The 19916-nt window shown below is 41.8% G+C and overlaps 1 protein-coding gene across 1 annotated transcript in view; it reads left to right on the plus strand.

The window, feature by feature from the left end:
* The first annotated feature begins 1486 nt into the window (after positions 1 to 1486).
* b3gat2 (beta-1,3-glucuronyltransferase 2 (glucuronosyltransferase S)) overlaps positions 1487 to 19916 on the plus strand; it is a 61195-nt gene continuing 42765 nt past the window's right edge. The window contains exon 1 of the mRNA XM_040044622.1: positions 1487 to 2601. Within this exon, the coding sequence (XP_039900556.1) occupies positions 2068 to 2601 (534 nt within the window). The 5' untranslated portion in view covers positions 1487 to 2067. The remainder of the gene's footprint in view (positions 2602 to 19916) is intronic.

Below are 19916 nucleotides of genomic sequence, written 5' to 3' on the forward strand. Positions count from 1 at the left end.
CAGACTGTGACGGTGCCAACCAAGAAAGAAGCCCCTGCTCCAAAACGGACACCTTTAAGCTTGACTTAAAGTTGCAGCAGCTCACAGAAACAGGTTTTATGGTCAGACCAAATGAACATTTCTGATCGGTGGTTTGTAGCTGTTTTAGAAGGAAAAGATTAATAATGTTTTTGTGCTTATGAGAACATCAAACAAGACAAAGTTATCCTGTTTAATGTGTATTCATTTGCTGAGGCCAATAGTAGTTTTCCACCCCAGCTCCCCATGTCACTCAGGCTGGGACTCTATCTGGCTGCTGTTGTGGCGCCTCGCGCTGAGGTCTTATTGACCTGTGAGGTAAGCAGCTTTAAAATATCAGAACAGTGTCATGTTAAGTTGGTAGACTGAGCAAAGCCCAAATAGGAAACATGATTTATTTGAGTTTTTTTTTTAAATACAAAATAATAACGTTTGATATTACTCTGCAAATCTGAGGGCAGATATAGCACAAATCCTTGTAGCCTCTAATTTAGCATGGATTGTGTGTTACAGCCCCTCAATCCTCCATGTTTCCAGTGTTCAGAAGTAGACTGGAGTTCATGCATTTTTTAAAATCCCTGCACTCCTTTGCATTTGACACTTCACTGCCAGGTGGTCCTATTTTCTCCAAAGCCATACCAGTCAATAAATAATATTTTTCTATGACAATAACAAGATTCTGCAAAAAGTCTTTGGTTTGAAAAGTGGCAGAGCAGAAAATCTACTCCTGTACAAATGATCTCCATTTTTATTAAACGGAATGACTATTATTCCTTGGTGCCAAAGGGAAAGGAACATCAACAGATCATCACAGTGTAGAGGCTGGAAGCATCATTAGATTAACCTTCTGGGTGTCCTGTGGTGAAATATGATCACTGGGCCTCTAATGACGGTCGCAATGAATAGCAGATCTATTACTTCCCAAGCATCAACCGATACTGAAGCGATTAGATGACAAATCCACTGACAGAATATCAATCAGGAAATATTTCATGACAGATTATGAACTGTCAGCGCGCTTCTAGCTTCTAAGATTTTACTATTACACTATTCATACTATTACTATTCTGACGGGTTGTTTTTGTTTTTTAGCGGTTACAAAAAGATAAGAGATGAAGTCTGTTTTTTTCTTCTTTATTTTTATTTGACATGCACATTTTTACGCACTAAACGGCCAGTTAAAGAAAATAGGTGGTAGATCGAAATAATTTTATGAAGCCTCAAAATGTTCATTATGTCGATTTGTAAAAAGATTTTGTCTCTTTAACTCCTTCATGGTGTCCCACGGGTCCACATATCAAGTCCTTCTATTTTATCTTGGAGAAACTGGGCTTGACAAGCACAGCATGAGAAACACAACCTGCGCTGTCTCTTCTCCGGGTGTCTCAGTGTGAGCTGGGTTAATTCTCAGCGGACACTGACGCGCACAAGGTCTCTCTCGCTCTCCCTCCCGCTCTCTCTCTTTTTCTCTCCCTCCCGAGGTTCCCTCCTCTATCCCGTTTCCCCTCCTCTGCACCTGCTCCTCCCCTCCTGCCTTATTATCCTCAGACTCGGAGCAGCGCTCCTTCGTCCTCGCCAAGTGATGCTCCTCGTCTGCCCGCATCACCTACATCACTGGTTTATCACAGCGCGCTCCAGGTACGGCTGCTCCGGCTCGTTTTGTTTTTTCTTTTCTCTACTGAAAACAAGCACTGAAGAACGAGTGATGGAAATTTAACCAGGTTTTCCGTGAGAGAGCAAGAGAGCTGGTGGAGGGTAGGAGGACGAAGAAGCACGCAAGTCCCATCCGAGAGAAGAGGAGGGGGAAGAGGAGGAGTAGTGGGGCACCGGAGAGACGGTCCCGCCGGGACAGGGGGGAGAGCGGCGGAGGATTGTGTGCTTTACATAGTTTGCAATGGACTCAGCACGCTGCTGTGTGCGGGCGGGTTGTTGGGAATCAGCTCAGTGGATGTAAGGGGAGAGCTTCTTGGAGTTGCGGTCGGTCGTTCTTCGCCTTTCCGTTTGCGATGGAGTGAGAAAGACCGCGCGCACGGCAACTTCATACCAGCCATGAAATCTGTGTTTTTCAGCCGTTTCTTCATCCTGCTGCCCTGGGTCCTCATCGTCATCATTATGATTGATATCGACAGTAAAAGAACGATCCGGGCTCCAGCAGCCGGTCGGACCGGCAAGACGCAGCGAGCCGTCCGAACCGGCGCACCGGGGATTGGTGGCTCTCAGAACCAGTCCGCCCTGCCGATTATCTACGCCATCACTCCCACTTACAGCCGTCCTGTGCAGAAAGCGGAGCTCACCCGACTGTCCCACGCCTTCCGTCAGGTGCCCCGCTTCCACTGGATCGTAGTGGAGGACTCGACTGCGCGCACGGAGCTGGTTGCGCGGTTCTTGGCCCGGTGCGGAGTGCCGTATACCCACCTACATGTGTTCACCCCCCGGAGGTTCAAGCGCGCCGGGATGCCACGCGCCACCGAACAGAGGAATGCGGCTCTGACTTGGCTCCGGCAGCACCGGAGCAGGCGGGACTCCGGTGTGGTTTTCTTCGCGGATGATGACAACACGTACAGCCTGGAGCTGTTTGAGGAGGTAATGCCTTGCCTTTGTTGTCACTTTGCGTCATAGTTATCTTTCATCACACGAGTATCGTGAGTGTGGAGTGGGTCTGCAGAAGTGTGGAGTAGCATCTCTGACTTTTCTCCACTAAAATCTGTCGTTTTACGTTTGCATGACAACAACATCCACACAGCTCTATCTCCGTAATATAAACTTTTAAATACTACGTAACTACTGCGTTGCTTTGTCACCTGATATCTGTGTATTACCTAAGTTTGATGTGAGCTCCTTTACTCAGTACATCTTCACTCTCAGGGTAAAAATCCGACTGTCTTTGCGCCAAGCCCTGAAAGGTCACAGGAATTCCCCCTAGTGGTGTTACTGCAAAGGAATTCAAGCCTTCACAAATAGAAGTCCCCCAGTTGTCTGTGTAGGTTCTCAGTCATCCTTGGAAAGAAAAGCAACTTCAGTGAAGAAGCTTCTCGGATGAGAGGTGAAACACCTTCAGAAAACTTAAAGAAGTCCAGTCGCTTTTCTTTCCAAGCTCTTTAAATCCTCCAGTTCTTCATGTTGACAGGATCCCACTGCCTGGGCTTCAGACCCCAGCCTTCCTCAGTCTTAGATAAAATGGTAAAACTGCTCTGGTTTTAAGCGATTGTGTCCAAAATGAGAGAGACTTTACCAAATGATGAAAATCAATGAGATGAAAAGAAAGGAGTAAAGACAAGGATGGGAAGACGGAGAGTTGAGAAGAATGAATGGAGACTGTGGTGCTGCAGTCTTCTGTCTGTTAGCCCTGAATTAATTTAGTTAGCTCTGGATTTTTTTGGAGCTCTTTGAGAGTTATTTTGAATTTCAGGAAGGTGTACTTTTTTAATTACTTAGATGGATATCAACATTAAATATTTCATATAATCTCATGTAAAATGCTCTGAGGCAATATTTCCCCTAATAAGAGGCACTGAAAATCGAACTGCCTTGACTAGATGTGGACTGTGAAGCAGACCTAATGATATGCCAGTATTGACCTTCTCGACTAGTAAAGTGATACCTCCATACAGAGCAACATCTACATCCCAGAGTGTGCTGATGCATGACTGTTGTTTGTATCTTTGGGAGTTTCTTTTAACAGGCATGCTTAAAGTGAAGCCTGGGTGTATTCCTTTAGCAAAGTGCGTAGGTAATGAAGACAAAAACAACAGAAGCATAATAAGCAACAAAACAGTCCTCTCATAAATGAGTCTGGAAGAATGCCTCTAATTGCCCCTCTCGCTGATTACTGCCCATCACTGATAACTGACTGCAAATCTAAAATTACTTTAGTTTGTACCAGTAATGAAATTTTAGAAGGCAGAGCATTGTGAAGTAAATTCAGAATAGTGCAACTCTATATACACATATGCGTTTGTATATTGATTTTCTCTATCTGAACATTTCCTGGCACGCTGCAGAATTTAAAAAACAAATGTATGTTTACTTAGAAAGGCTTTTCCTGTATCCATCACTACCACTGCCCGTCACAATTTCCTAAAGCCCTTCATGTAGTTCTAAATTGCTTTTTTCTGTGGCAAACAGTCCAAGCTCCAAAAGCACACAATTTGCAATGATGTAAAATCTATTAAAAACAAACAAATATTCACATTTCAGATCCAAGCAACAGTTAATTTTTGCTCAATAAATTACTTAGTGAAGGTTAATAAATTAGTAAAAATATTTGTAGAGTAATTTTCTGTAATTTGTGCTCATTATTTACACCATACAGAATTTAAATAAAATAAATACACAGGAAAAAAACTAGAACTGCAAACACGTCGAGAAATATCCTCATTTCTAAACAATATATTGTTATAAGTGCAGAAGTCAGTCCTATTTAATTGAAATTTGAACCTGACTAATACCGATGCCAAAATATGGTGATTTAAAAATCCAATGTGCCACATGACACACACACACACATGTGTGTGTTCTTTCATAGACAGGAAACAAACAGATTTCCCTAATATTTGTTATGTATACTTATTCACTTGTTCACTTGCTCTGCCCATCTCTCTTGGAACAACTGATTGTTGTCTGTGGGAATCCAACTGTGTTTTCCGAACAGGGACCTGGTAGAGTGTCCCCTAGTGGACAGAATATGCAATGTTTTTTCTTCATTATTTATTTTTTAATCTTTATTTATTGAAATCGTTCAAATGCCGATAAAGTAGAGCAGCTAACATCTGTAAATCAGAAGTTACAGTTAAACTACTGATTCAAAGTGCACATATTTGCATACAGAGCAGCACTGAAAAAGCTGAAAGGCTAACATTGTAGATTAGAGGAACAAGGACAAGAGTGAGTGGTTGACTTATTGATCTATTGGACACTCACAGTGCCAACACAGTCTTCAAACTGATGGACCTAACCAGCAGGTATGCAAAGGTTCAGGTACAGACTTGTTTCAGAAGAGCAGTGACGTGATTAGGCTTCCTTCTTTAGACGATTGTCCAAATAAGTTCACCATCCAAGACATAAACATTAAACACTAAACATAAACATTATTGGAATGTTCAAAGGGCCAATAAAGCCAATACAGCAGAAGTAATTATTTACATCAATTAAGAGCATAGAAATTCTAATATAACAACAATAACATGCTGACTTTAGAAAGCACTCCCCTCTGTTGCTTACTCAATGGTGCACTTGGGCAAAAATCCACACCATCCTGAGCCCAGAGTACCAAAGTACAGCCTCCTCTGAGTCTCAGTGCTGTATTCGCTGACTTTGGCGGAGTGTAAAGGCCGTCCATTTGATTTGTTGATAGCACATTGTCTTCTCTCTGTCCTCCTTCCTGTTTCATTTCCCAGTCCTCTGTGCAGTTAATGGCCTGTCATAGAGAGATAATAGGCTGTCATACAACAGTAATAACCTGCAGAAACTGTCCGCAGCTTTAGACTGATGACAGTAACTTTGCTCAGTGGGTGGCAATTTCACATTAGGAAACCTTACATCATTTCAAGAACAAAAATGATTCATGCAACTAAAAAACATTATTTCACTATAAACCTTCAGAAAAATATATCCACTGTGAGATTTTAATATCATGGCAGGCATGCTTTTGTAAATCTAGGTATTAAAGGGTGAATTTAGATGGTCTTAAGCCTTTCATTATACAAGACAACCTTGTGGCTAGAAAGCAATGTCTTCGTAGTGTGACTACACAAAAGTTATAGTCTTCATCTTGTTTTATTTCCGCCGCAGTTATGTATGCTAATACTAAAACTGGATCCTTGATCACTCGTCATCATCAATAGTTAATTTTACACACCTGCCTCATAGGGATAGATAGAAAATGGGCAGTCAGGGTGTATCTTGTAGTGTTAGAGGTACAGCTGCTTGTCACTGGGCCCTAATGTACAGCTGCTGTATCCTTTGCAATTTTCTACAATTTAGAAAATGCTGTAAATAGTTTCTGATGTGTGCCATTCGTCAGAACGTAGGTGAACAACACAAAAACAAAAATGGTATGTTCTGACAGCAAAGTGTTAGGGGCATCAGCAATGATGACTAACACCTCACAGGGTTAAAAATTAAATACATTAAATTAAATACATAATTAAATACTAAATTAGATACAGGGTGCCTATTGACATATTGTATATCATTATTCATGCACACAGTTGGAAATGAACTGTTTCAAATCTCTATCTGTCCTCACTGGTAACAGAAGGAAAGGATAATTTAAACCCATCCTTTGCTGTGAGACATTGGGACTAACTTCTTTCTCCATCTTTCAAAAGGCAAACAGGTTTTTTGACTGGTAACAACTGGCCCTTTTTATTTTATCCCTACTTCCAAGCGTGTCTATGCTACATTTCTCATTGTTGTTGGACAAATATTATCAAGACATACACATTGATTAGGACGTCACTTTATGTTATGTTTATCTTTCCTGGAGGACAAACTATGTAATGGGCACATGTCTGGAATAAGCTAATATTTGGCCTGACGAATATAGGCGTTTTATTAGCTGAGCTACTTAACAGCAGTGGCTGAGTGATTACAGTGAGCAGTTATCTTTCATTATAGATAAGTAAATATTATAGATAAGCCATGGAATTAATGTACTATACTTAGAGTGAAGAAAATCCAAACTTAATGCATTTTTGAATGAACAAAACTAGACTGAAAAGTGAGAAAAAAAGTAAAAGTATTGCTGTTCTCGTGTCTTTCTTTAAGAATTCAAATTTAACAGCCTCTGCTAAAAATGACATTTTAAAAGCAAATAATGATTTTCATTGTATGACTTTGTGTATTAACCCACCCACTTATGCACCAGCTCCACAGAGTAGGGGTAATTTTAACATGGAGATGTGTACTTTTCCAAATCCTTCAAGCTGTAAGCTACAGAACAATTATGTAACTGATCATTTATATAATGTATGGTTACTGCTGGTATATTCAGGCTGAATATATAAACCTCATTCAGTATTTTGAGATTAGCCTCTAAACCTGACCATTTTGCATGTGGCTAAAACAAACCCTCCAAACCTCCGTAAACTTTCCATGCCAGCTCTTTAGAGCAGCGTTTCCCAACCACTGTGTCACGGCACATAGGCATGCCATAAGGAAATGATCCGGTGTGCAGTGGAAGATTATCTGGTTCCACCTGATTAGTACTCTAAGCACCTGGCGTGAGTAACGGGCAGAACAATTACATTCTCTTCCACTAGAGGGCAGTGCAACTACTTGCTCTAATTAAATGGGTTGCCAACTGCCAGTAAAACAGAAGAAGAAGATGAAGAAGCAGTGAGATAATAGTCACGATGCAGCGCCTAATAGCAATAGATAAATATCTGAAAAGAAAAAGTAGTCAGTCTGAAAATTCCAACCCAGATGAAGGCCCTAGCATGAGTAGTGCTCAAAACGACATTTTTGTTTGGTGGTGTGCCGCGTGATTTTTCTAAAGTGAAGTATGTGCCGTGGCTCCAAAAGGTTGGGAAACACTGCTTCAGAGAAGCTGAAACAGACATACAAACACAAAAATAGATATTCACATAATCAAGGTTCAGGCCATTACGCACTGAATGTGTTGCGTAAAAACGCCATGAAATTCAGAATTTTCCAGATGTGAACATGCCAGGTAACCTATATAGACACTGAATAATTGCGAAAAATTTGTCCCTCAAAAACACACTGTGAACAAAATGGAGTCGATATCAAGCGATGGTGAGCTAGTCCTGATTTTACTAAACCAAAAACAGGAGAAACTGAGATTCTGGGTTCATCCCGTTCTCAATAGAAGACAGCTGCAGGGAGAATTTCATGGTTTAATCCAGGAGTTGAAGCTGTATCACGGCTGCTTTCGTACATATTTGAGAATGTCAGTACGGCAGTTTGAGTGCTTGTTGAAAGAGTTGGGACCACATCTGAGGAAGAGAGAAATCATTTCAGAGAGGCGATTGTGACACAACAAATGTTCTTCCATGCTGAACTCTGTGGTTGTGTGGTTGATGAGATGTGCTTATACACACCTGAAACATCTACAAAATCAACTTGATCAAAAAAAAAAGAAATGGCGCAAATTCTTCCTCCTTATTCTGCTTAATCCCCACAAAATATTTGCATGGATTTTATGCCTCTGGTCTATAAATGTGTAAATATGAATTAGGAGTTAGTGTTGGGGTTGTCACTGATGACAACTTGATTTAAGAGGCAAAAAGTATGGCATTTCTGACCCTACAGTTGTGCAGTGAACAACTGCTGGAGGAAAATCAGCCGCATTGGGTGCTGATTACATGAAAATAACGTCCAGGCTGTTATCCTAAAAAAGCAGGCTACAAACTGTTGCAGAGTACTGAGCGAAATGTGTTACCCCAAACCTGTTCTCCTCCCCCCTTATGAAAAATACATTGGTCCCAAGCAAATGTTTAACAGGCCTCCAAAGTGTTTCCCATCTTTCTCCGGCATCACAGTCAAAGCGACAAGTCAGGTGGAAAAGCATACCATTAAGTCGAGAGCTAAAGGGTGTATTCTTCATTTCTGCACATTAGTCAGGCCTCAGTTTGGCACGGTTTATTATTGCACATGACACGTTCCGGCTCAGTCGCCTCCCAGCACTCAATAGACTGGCAGAAAATGCAAGACTCTGCATTTAATGCCTCCCATACAATTATGGCTTGATTGGCCCTTAACACAGAAGCCTGTTGGTTTCTTCATGTGATTTTGTATTTTTGCCCTTAGAAATCAGTGTGCTGTCGTCATGGGAACGTCCTCTTTCCAGACCATATTTCTTTAGTTTGAATCGCACAGATTTTTGTCTTTAAAAATATCAGAACTTTCAGGTAACTTCTCGTGAGGACAGACAAGCTTGTAAATTGCACGTAAACTTCATTTATACCCACCGTAATGGAATTGTTACAGGGTCTGAAAATCTGTAAGGGGCAGTAAATGAGGATTCGTTGATGGTTTGGGAGTTATTTTAGGAAACTAGTATGTCCCATTGCACAATGGTAGGATCTCTCTGGTTGAGGGAAAATCAAGAGGGGCCAAGGGGATTTTAATTTGGCTATCCATTAATGAGAAGTAGCACTGTACTGCACTCAACAAATTGATATGTGAGATCTGGGATTGCATTGACATTGCTAAAAGGATGTCCAATCATAGAATCAGCTTGGTTTTAAGTCCTACGTTGTTCTTTGGAAATTTCCTCTTGACTCATAAAGTAATCAGTTTAATGTTAAATGCTTCCTCTGCGATAGGCTTTTTGCGTTTTGTAGGATTTATCTAGAGCCTTGGAAATAAAACTGGCAGAGGCACAGGCCAGAAATCAAGATAATATGATCAAGCCTTGTTGATGATATAAACCCAAACCCTGTGTTTTAGTCGACAACAGAAAGAACTTTTGTTTTAAAAAGGTGTTGAGGTTTACCAAATCTGTATTATCCTTTAAAAGCATGCTCGTAATATTAATATGTAAATTGTTCATTTAAACATACTCACCAATAAATCCAGTATTTCAAGCCTAACCCCTTCTTTCTCTGGGTGAGTTTCTTGGTGCACAGACCGTCAGCATTAGCTGCGTAACAAGCAATCAGGAAAATTAAGCTGTGCCATTTATTTTTTTTCCTCCACTCTCCATTCCTGAAAAGCTGACTCTGGGGATGGAGGCTTTTTCAGCTGACGGCAGTATGGCAGAGCTGTTTGATTCAGCTGCAGCAACCTGTCAGCCAAGCAAGACTTTCGTCAGACCTGTTTTGAATAATTGAACTTCCCTGGCCTCGAGAGCTCCATAGCATTCACAGCAACTATTTTCTGGAGCAGCTACTGTAGGAAACAGTGCTGAAGTGTGACTCAGGAACACCTTTCTTGGATGGTTCCATACCCGGGTTTAGTAGTTCTGTGGATGGAAGATTTTTTGAATTTTCAATCAGATGGTTCATTCTCTAAATACTTTTAATTTATTTGAAAGCTCATCTTTAAATGATTCCAGATTTTCTTTATACTTTGATGTGGTATTTGTTTTTCCTTCTCTCACATGTTTTACATCCCACTGGGGAGTCAGTTTGATGGTCAGTAATGATGTTTTCACTGGAAACATCCCAAAGACACACATATATAAACATCCAATATATCTGATCACATCACACAGCAGACTCCAGCCTGCGAGCGGCAAGCTGATGAGGAGGCAGCACAAAGAGAAACTGGTGGGATAAAGGAACCAGAGGGAAATGGGAAATTCAATTTCCTCTAACCCATATGAGCAATTATCATAATTACATAGTGTAGTGGGAGAAGCGAGGGGTGGCAGGGTTGTAATGTCAGGGAAGTGAAGCAGAAAGGAGACAAACCCTGCAGAGAGAAATTGTCCGTGGTAGGGTCGGTGAGAGGATAAGGAGGGTGGAGGGAGGAAGGTGGTGGAAAAGCTGAAGGCTTTTAAGGGCCAATGTAAGTGTAAAAAAAGTGTTATGCACCAGCTCTCTGCTTATTTCCACTGCCTTTTTTATCTGAATTGTCAGTTTGACGAAACACCCTCCCCGTGCTCTCTACTCCCTCATCAAATCTCCTGCATTCTCTTATTCACCAGGGTGTGTAACAATGACTGGGATGCATCCACGCTGAACAGAAGCTGTTTTATTTGGAGATAAATATTTTTCTATGATTTCATAGTTTCATCATAGTTTAGAATATATCTACTGGTAATCTTGTATAATGTCACAGAAATATTGAAATTGAATTTTGGTTAGCAAAGATTGATGTGATGGTTTTTTTAGCACCTGTGTGTGAGGATGTTGGTAACAGTGGGATGTTTGATGATGCGTTGCATTGTTGCAGTCATGGAGGTTCGTGGATAATTTTATCTGCTAATTCAACATATTGATCACTGGCTGGTGTCCTTCCCTCAGGATGTGTTCAACATTAGAAGGAGCGTTGAAGGACATAGTCCAAGCTTTTGGAAAGTAGGCTTATTTGCATTCTTTCAGAGAAACATCCGTCTGATTTATTTGTGTTAACACCAGTGTTGGGACTAACGCGTTATAGTAACTACGTTATTATTGTGGTAACGAGCACGGTAACTAGTTATTATGCCAAAATCAGGAACGCGTTAGTCGTTACTGGGATTTAGAAAGGGTCGTTACTCGTTACTTCGTGTGGTGGCTATCGCGGAGCTTCCACAGATTCAGTAACATTAGCAAGTGGTGGAGGTCAGCAGGTGGAGGAGGGAAAGGGGAGGCAGGAGGAGGAGAGACCCGAGGCGGCCGCTGGTCCGAGTGTCAGGTGAACTGAACTTCAGGTAAGAAGTTATGACCTGCAGTCTGGGTCAGATATGAACCAAGTTTAGGTGGAGTTTATTTTCGTTATGCTGACTTTTTCCGTACTGCGTACTAGCTAGCATGACGGAGTTTCTATACAGCTGGGTGGTGCTATGATGTTACTGATGTTGAACTTTATTTTGTTCATAAGGTTAGTTAGTAGAGTTGCCAACCGTCCCGTAAAAAACAGAATCGTCTCGTATTCAGAGAAAATATTAGAACAAAGAACACTTCTCCAACTCCAACCCCCGACGCATGTGGCAAGGACTCCAGACCATTACAGACTACAGGACCACCAAACCCTCCCCCGCATCCTCTGATGTCTCCTTCCTCAACGAGCTCAACAACTTTTATGCTCGTTTTGAGCGAGGGAACCCCACAACCACAACCAAAACAGACATGACGCCAGACCACCAACCTCTGACTCTCTCCCCCACCGATGTAGGAGCGGTGCTGAGCAGGATCAATGTCCACAAGGCTGCAGGTCCTGATGGCATCCCCGGGCATGTTCTCAGAGCGTGTTCTGGGGAGCTTGCAGGAGTGCTCACAGACATATTCAACCTGTCCTTGGCCCACGGTGTGGTACCGGCCTGCTTCAAATCCACCTCCATCGTCCCGATACCCAAAAACTCCAACCCATCTTGCCTCAATGATTACCGCCCAGTAGCACTCACCCCCATCATCACTAAGTGCTTAGAGCAGCTGGTCCTAGCACACTTCAAATCCTGTCTCCCCCCCACCCTGGACCCCACCAATTCGCATACCGCCAGAACAGGAGCACAGAGGATGCAGTCTCCATCGCACTGCACTCTGTCCTCTCACACCTGGACAACAACAACACCTACGCCAGAATGCTGTTTATAGACTTCAGTTCAGCGTTCAATACAATCCACCCCTCACAACTCATCAGGAAACTGACAGACCTGGGCATCAGTTCCCTCATCTGCAAATGGTTACTGGACTTCCTGACCAACCGCCCCCAACACGTCCGGCTGGATAACCACTGCTCATCTACCATCACAATGAACACCGGTGTACCACAAGGTTGTGTGATGAGCCCTTTCCTCTACTCCCTCTTCACCCACGACTGCAGACCTGCTGATGGTTCCAACACCATCATTAAGTTTGCAGATGACACCACGGTGATTGGCCTCATCAGTGACAACGATGAGGCCGCCTACAGGGAGGAGGTGGATCGTCTGGCTGAGTGGTGCGACAGAAACAACCTGCTGCTTAACACCGAGAAGACCAAGGAGCTCATCGTGGACTACAGGAGGAATGCTGACCCACATCCACCCATCCACATTAAGGGGACAGCTGTGGAGCGTGTGAGCAGCTTCAAGTTCCTGGGAGTCCACATCTCCGAGGACGACCAACTGCTCCAAGCTAGTCAAGAAGGCTCACCAGCGCCTCTTCTTCTTGAGGACTCTGAGGAAGAACCACCTGTCCTCAGACATCCCGGTGAACTTCTATCGCTGCACCACCGAGAGCATCCTGACCAACTGTATAACAGTCTGGTACGGGAACTGCTCTGCCTCGGACCGGAAGACGTTGCAGAGGGTCGTGAAAACTGCCCAGCGCATCGCCGGAGCACCACTTCCTGCCATAAAGGACATCTACAGGAAGCGATGTCTGAAAAGGGCTGGGAAAATCGTCAAAGACCCCAGTCACCCATCACATGGACTCTTCACCCTCCTGCCCTCTGGGAGGCGCTACAGGAGCCTCCGGACTAAGACCACCAGGTACCGGAACAGCTTCTTCCCCACAGCTGTCAGACTCCTGAACTCTGCCTCCTGACATCTGACCCACGTTAAACTCATGGACTGAACATACACACACCCACAACCACCTACACACACACACAATGGACAACTGTACCCTCAAACACACAATAATAACACGGACTGAACCACCACTCACAACCACTAGCACTTTATACAGCCTCTGTAGAAATTATCCACATATCTCACTTATCTTAACTGCATTACTGTATAGTTCTGTGTAAATAATCATTCTGTACATACAATAATTTTTAATCCTACAACTGTTTATAACTTGCATAGTTCCCATTTCTGTATAACTGTATATCTCAGATTTCTGTATAGTTTTTTATTTCATATTTATAGCCTGTACACAGCTTGTACTCACTACAGCCTGTACATACCTATAGTTATAGAATATTCATAACATACTTCATACCGTGTACATTATAACATACCATAATAGACCCATTTCTGTAATATACTTAAATATCTATATTATTGCTAATATATATTGTAATATATCTATATCACTAAAGCACTTCTGGATGGATGCAAACTGCATTTCGTTGCCCTGTACCTGTGCATGTGCAATGACAATAAAGTTGAATTCTATTGTATTCTAATTCTAAAATATTAGGCGTTTTGTATTGAGGTGAAAAGGAACGCAGTTTGTCCCGTACATCAGCTAGAATGGAAAAAGACACAAAGCTGGAGCTGCACAGCTGCCTCTTCTTCTCTCATTCTCTCCCCCTCCCTCTCCTGTTTCTACTTCAATCATGAAGCTGATCAATGATCAGCTGATTGGTTTTTCTCTCTTGTTTATTTATCGCCCACTTTGCGCCAGAAAGAGGGAACCAGCGGAGGTCGCGCTAAACAACAGCAGCACGTTTAAGCTTGATCAGCTGTTGTTAGAATTTATTTGATATTAATTTCTAGTATCAGCTGATGTTTGCTGGAGCCACAGCTGTAAACCTGCTGGTCATGATGTCGATTTGTTTATCTGGTGAGAGGGAAACATGAAGATGAAACCAGGAGATGTCCTTACTGAATCATCAGAGCTGAACAGGTGATGGAGAAACAGGTTTACCTTTTAGGTGACATGAATGAGTTGAAGTTATGAACTGTTCCTGAGAGACAAATAACACCAGGATCCTTTTTCTACGTAGCTGACAGCTGGTAACTGTGCAGGGGCGGGTCTAAAATATCTAGCTTTTAAAAAATAATTATCTGAATCTAACAACAAACGATTGATAGATTGATACATATTTACCATCAAAACTGTGTACATCACTGTCACAACAGCGTTTGTTTTCATTCAAAGGCTTTATCATCAGCAGATTAAACTGATTAAACATGCGACCCCTCTGGACAGCTGAGACAATGAGACAGCTAAACAACAACAACAGCTGGTTATAAGGTTACATTACGCCAGGTAATATTAGGCTCGGGTGTCTGAGTGTATGAGAGTTAATTTGCTAAGGATCCGAGTCCAGCAATGTTAGATCGGCTTAAAAAAAAGCTCTCATTCAGGGACAAAATGGTCTTAAAAACATAAATAGTTTTTGTTGTGTGGGCTGATAATGTTGTCTTTGTTTCTGGATGGATTTAACCAGGATGAACAATTTCATAAACACAAATATTCCATTCATTACAGATGTGACGGATTGTTAACTGAACATTAACTGGGAAGGACAGGATGATCCAGAAAGTCAATGAGATATAATGCAGATTAGGAAACAGGAAGCATTCAAGGACTTACTGGTATTCACAGTCAACTGAGGAGGAAGCTTTGTCCCAGATTAATTATAAACAATTGCTAAGTTATATCAATACAAATTAAAACAAGTACACTCAAAGAGCTCAATACTTTATTACAACATGCTACGTCAGCCTGTTATAGCATCAGTGTAACATCGTAGGACATCATATAGAAAAAAAGTGTGTTGCACAGCTCTCTCCGAGCTCTTTCGGATGATATATTGCTCGATATAGTTTCTTGGAATTTTTTTTCCTGTCAACTTTGACCTTGGGTGCTAACAATGAAGGTCAAGGTCAGATACACACATATTTGGTGTGATCTGGACCAGAATTTCACCAAAATTAAATCAGCTCGAGCTGTTATTGGTATCTACTATCATACAAAATTTGAAAATGATATCTTGAATCCTGTGGATGCTAGACTGCTAACAGACAAACCAACAAGCAAACAGCATTGATGACATAGTTCCTCCCTTTGGGGGAGAATAAAACCACTGGATTTACCATATTTTCCTTGTACACAGAATTATGATGTGTATACAGTAAATATACACTTACACTGATGCATTCGCATTTGACAGCAGATGTAGAGAGGTGCAAATATTCTCCTTTACGCGCACGCACCTTCAGCTCATCAGTTTTTGCCACATAAACCCATAAAGCCTTGAACATGCACACATATCATGCACCATTGCATCAGTTTCATAGCCCATACTCAGCCCCTCTAATTCGAGTCATTCATTTTCTCCTACCTCATTTCTCCCCCTCCCTTTTCTCCGATTGCCTCTGCCGTGCATATTAATAACACGCAGATAAAAATACGCTTGATTAAAATCGCAGCCGGCCCAGCCACCCCGGCACTCGTCGCTGCGCGTAAACAACACAATGATGGCTTGCTCCCTCTGGGCCAGGAGGCAGGAAACGAGAACATCCATAATGGATTTCATATACTTCATCATCCAGAGTCTCTTTGTGTGTACACACAATTCACTTCTCACCTATTTGTTTGCAGAAAGGGGAGTCAGAGTTGATTACCCAACCAAGCTCTGGTGCTCCCAGACAGAGTGTCCTGGCTGCAAGTCAAATGAAATGTGATTCTTCTCAGCACTGGATGTTTTACCCCCAGCTTTTCTTTTGTTTACTTGTAAATAGCATGCGTTTACTGACTGAGCTGGCGCCGCTGTAATTTGTCAGGACTTACAGGTTGTCGAGCGCTCGGCTGCATCTGAAATTATTTTTCATGTGATGAATTATTTGTTATCCCAGCGCGGCGTCTGCCCTCTGGTGAAGATATTCATGTTGATAATGAGACGGGAGCTTTCTTAACGCATGACAGTGTCCGCCTGCGGGCTCCACTATACGTCCTGAACTGATGCAGGATATAGAACGAAGGCCTTCACAGATCTATCAGTGAAGCAAAGAGAGTGTGGAGAGTCAGAGCTTGTCACCAAGTGTTATCAGATGGAGGGGACGAAATGTCATTTTCCTTGAGTCATTTGCTTTTTTTCTCAATTCTACGCCCATATCTGTATTTGTACACATAGATTTATTTTTCTCCATTAGAGCATTCGATTGCTCCTGCTCCTGCAGGCCTGAACTAAAAGTCAGGTGACAACCAACTCAATAATAATACCAGCGATTCATGGCTGGACCCACTTGGCTGAGGTCCACTGCCTCATCTAGAATCCCAAACACAGTGGTTATTATCCTGAGGGCTTGTTGATTGTGGGGTAGTCTTATCACTTTGTTTCTGCTTAGAGTCAAAATTGGTCCAGAAAGACAACTGCACCTCAAAGAAAGCGTGTGTCAAGAAACTGGAAGTATTCCAGCAGTGGCTGCTTTCCACAGTCAGCTGAGGAAGAAACCCTTTGCTGCATGACCCTTAGGTCATTTAGCCAGACAATATTTCTCAAGAATCAACCAACCAAGGCAACCGACCTCTCTAAGATTAGATTTAGAACTTGGGTTATCTTACCCATCCATTTCTTATCCATTTGAGGTCCGAGTAATCATTGACCCAACCATAACCCCATAACCCAGACACTAGGCAGTCAGAATAAGTCAATTTTTAAAAACTCGATTTTTTCCCCAAGTCATGAAAATCAGGGAACAAGGAAGAGAAGACCATTTACCTTTTATTCTAAAACCAAACTTTTGGTTGGTGTCTTTTTATTCTTTTTAATCTTCTTGGAACAGCAAATGAAAAAAATAAACCTTTAAGAGAAAACTTATGATACTGAAAAGGACTTCATTTCAAAAGTGACTGCCACACACATACTGAACATACTAAAACCACCTGCATTACATTATATTCCATTGAAAGTTTTAAATGACTTTAAAGTTTGATTCTTGTGTGAAGATGCGCTGCACCTCTCAATTGTTTATAAAAAATATTTTGTGACTTTTATCCCCATATAATAGCTTGCAAGGCAGTGGCATACACTATTAAAGTAGAAAATATAGTTAGACAGACTTTATTTCACAGGACAAATCCATCTATCCAGCATTTCTTGTTTGTTTTTTACAAAGTGAGTTCCCCCTTCTCTTCTTAGTCTGTGCTCACCTGTCAGCTTTGACAGAAACATCTGTATTTGCAACCAGTTCTCATTTCCACAGGTCAAATGTTCCTGTTTTGTCAGAGCCACTGTCTCTCAGGGATACACACAACCTCCCCTGTAGGCTGCTGGAATAGCTCCAGTTTCCTGACCTGCTTTTGAACTTTGTCCTCCTTAAGAAAAGCCTCTTTAAATATGCCACAGAAGCCAACAACACATAAAATATAAAAATGAAGAAAGAAAAAGCATCTGTCCGAGAGCTGTGAGAAATCTGTTGCCTTATTCCTGCTTCTTATTTTCAAGTCAAGTCAACCCTCATGTCACTGGGAAATGAACCACTGCTCACAGTGGGCAGCCAGCCACTGTTAACATGTTACTGCCTCCTCCACTGGCAGTTACAGCCTCTCAATGTACATTTTCAGCTGTGAGCCTTCCCGTGAGCTGTCCATGGTGCTGAAACACAAACTGTGTTTTTCATTCCTCTGGGAACTTCCATTACAGATCCAGAAAAGTTGATGTTGTTATGAAATACCAACTCAAAATGATTTGTTTGTGTTTGTGAGGGGGAAGTGTTCAATGCCATCGTAGAGGTGAGAGAATTCCTGGCAAATAAAGGAGATTGTTGTGGTTGAATGGATTTGAAATGGAGCCTCCTTTAGGGCTGGTGCAAAGCTGTTGAACAAGTTAAGTTAGGACGATACATACAGCTGAATTCCCTCAGTAAGGTTCAACAATTGTTCTGATAGGTTTTAGGAAAAGCATGGATGTTTTTCAGTGTGTACTGTCTCAAGACCGACTGAAACAATAACACAGGGAGGAGATTTGACTCCATCTAAGGTCACTCTGTTCCCACAAACCAACACATGGCTAAATTTGTGTGTTATTTAGGATTGTCACAAAATGAGATTTTCACTGTGCAGTGTTTAAGGTGATCGTTGACTCGGTCTAAAGTTTACTAAAATGAAGAGTGTAAAAGTTTGAGAGTTGCTTCACACGGTTTAGAATCAAAACACAAGAATCACAGCTTTTATGGTGTTTTCATGAGAAACAGGGAGCATGGGAGCTAGCATGTCTAACTAAGCTCGTCCCCCTTTCAGCACAACTTAAATAGTTCTGATTGGACCTCATCTTCTCGGCCAGAAAGAAAAGGTCACTGAGAAAAACTGTGATAAAAATCACTGGTCAACAAAATTAATACAAAATCTGTACAATAAGTACAATGACATCTTTTTTAGGATGTTAGATGTTTTGCTTTAAATACTTTAATTGTTAATTGTCATAGTTTTCTTCATTGGTAGGAGGCATTTAGAAACCTGCAAAAGACAAACTGTGTTTGCCATGTTGGTCTAAGATGAAATCACCCAGAATATAAATGCCACAAATTTGGAACTAGCAGTCAGTTGTACCTAATCTGAGCTCACCACAGTGAGATTACCCCTCTTGACAGAGAAAGAGTGAGACAGCAAAGGTATCAAATACAAACGATACAAACTGGCAAACAAGTGTTTGTGTTTTTGATTGAATTGCTCCTTGGCTCCACTTCTTTTTCAGCATTTCACTCGTCTTTATTCTCACCCTCTCCTCCACCTTTCCTTCCATCATCCTTTGCCTCATACTAATGTAGAGAAGCAGAGAGACGCTGTTAGATACGACTGTTGAACGCGTGACTCGTCAGGGCCAAAGATGTTCCCACAGCGTTCAAATGTAAAGCAAAGGAATCTTGACCAAGCACATCGATGTTTGGCGCTGGTGCAGAGATTGGCCTCACATTTCATTATTACAGAAGACAGCAAGGTGTCTATTATTCGGACTGGATGGTCCTGGGAGGCACCTTTTTATTCATATACAAGCTTGTGATTTTTAAAAGGTTTTGATAATGTGTGCTGGCTTCTGTGTACAAATATACAGTATCAACATCAATATTCAATATATTGTGCTATACTATACTGTAATATAGTACTATACTGGGATCCCCCATTATTTAAAATCTGTTCAGGTGAAAGAAAGTGATTTGCCCAGCACTGGAAAGAAAAACTCTTAGTCTTTCTTTAAGTACAGGTGTGGACAGAGAGCATGTACGGTCCACACAGAGATGTTCCAGCTGAAGGTTTGCCGTTCTTATCTAGAAAAAAAATTATTTTGTGTCCACAAGCTCCGCTGTATGCTCTTGTAGCAAACTTGTTGTTTTCCTTTTCATTGTTTTCCTTCCCCTCTTCAGTCCCTGTGGGGGACGTGTGGAGCTTGTTCGTGATTTCAAACCTGATCATAAGGGTGAGGTCTGCGGTTTCTGGCTTTCTGACAGAGTTGTTTGTGTTCTCCGGTTCTCACAGGATAGCTCACTCTGGGAGTGACACAGTACAAGACTAAAACCAGCCTTTGTAATTCTTCTGTTTGTTGTCATCCAACATCATCATTTTGCTGTGGTCTGCTGTAATGAATAGACTTTATTGATTTCATAAAGCCGAATGCCAGAACGTGTG

The sequence above is a fragment of the Simochromis diagramma genome, unplaced genomic scaffold (assembly GCF_900408965.1).
Source record: "Simochromis diagramma unplaced genomic scaffold, fSimDia1.1 OVJJ01000486.1, whole genome shotgun sequence".
NCBI classification, from domain to species: Eukaryota; Metazoa; Chordata; class Actinopteri; order Cichliformes; family Cichlidae; genus Simochromis; species Simochromis diagramma.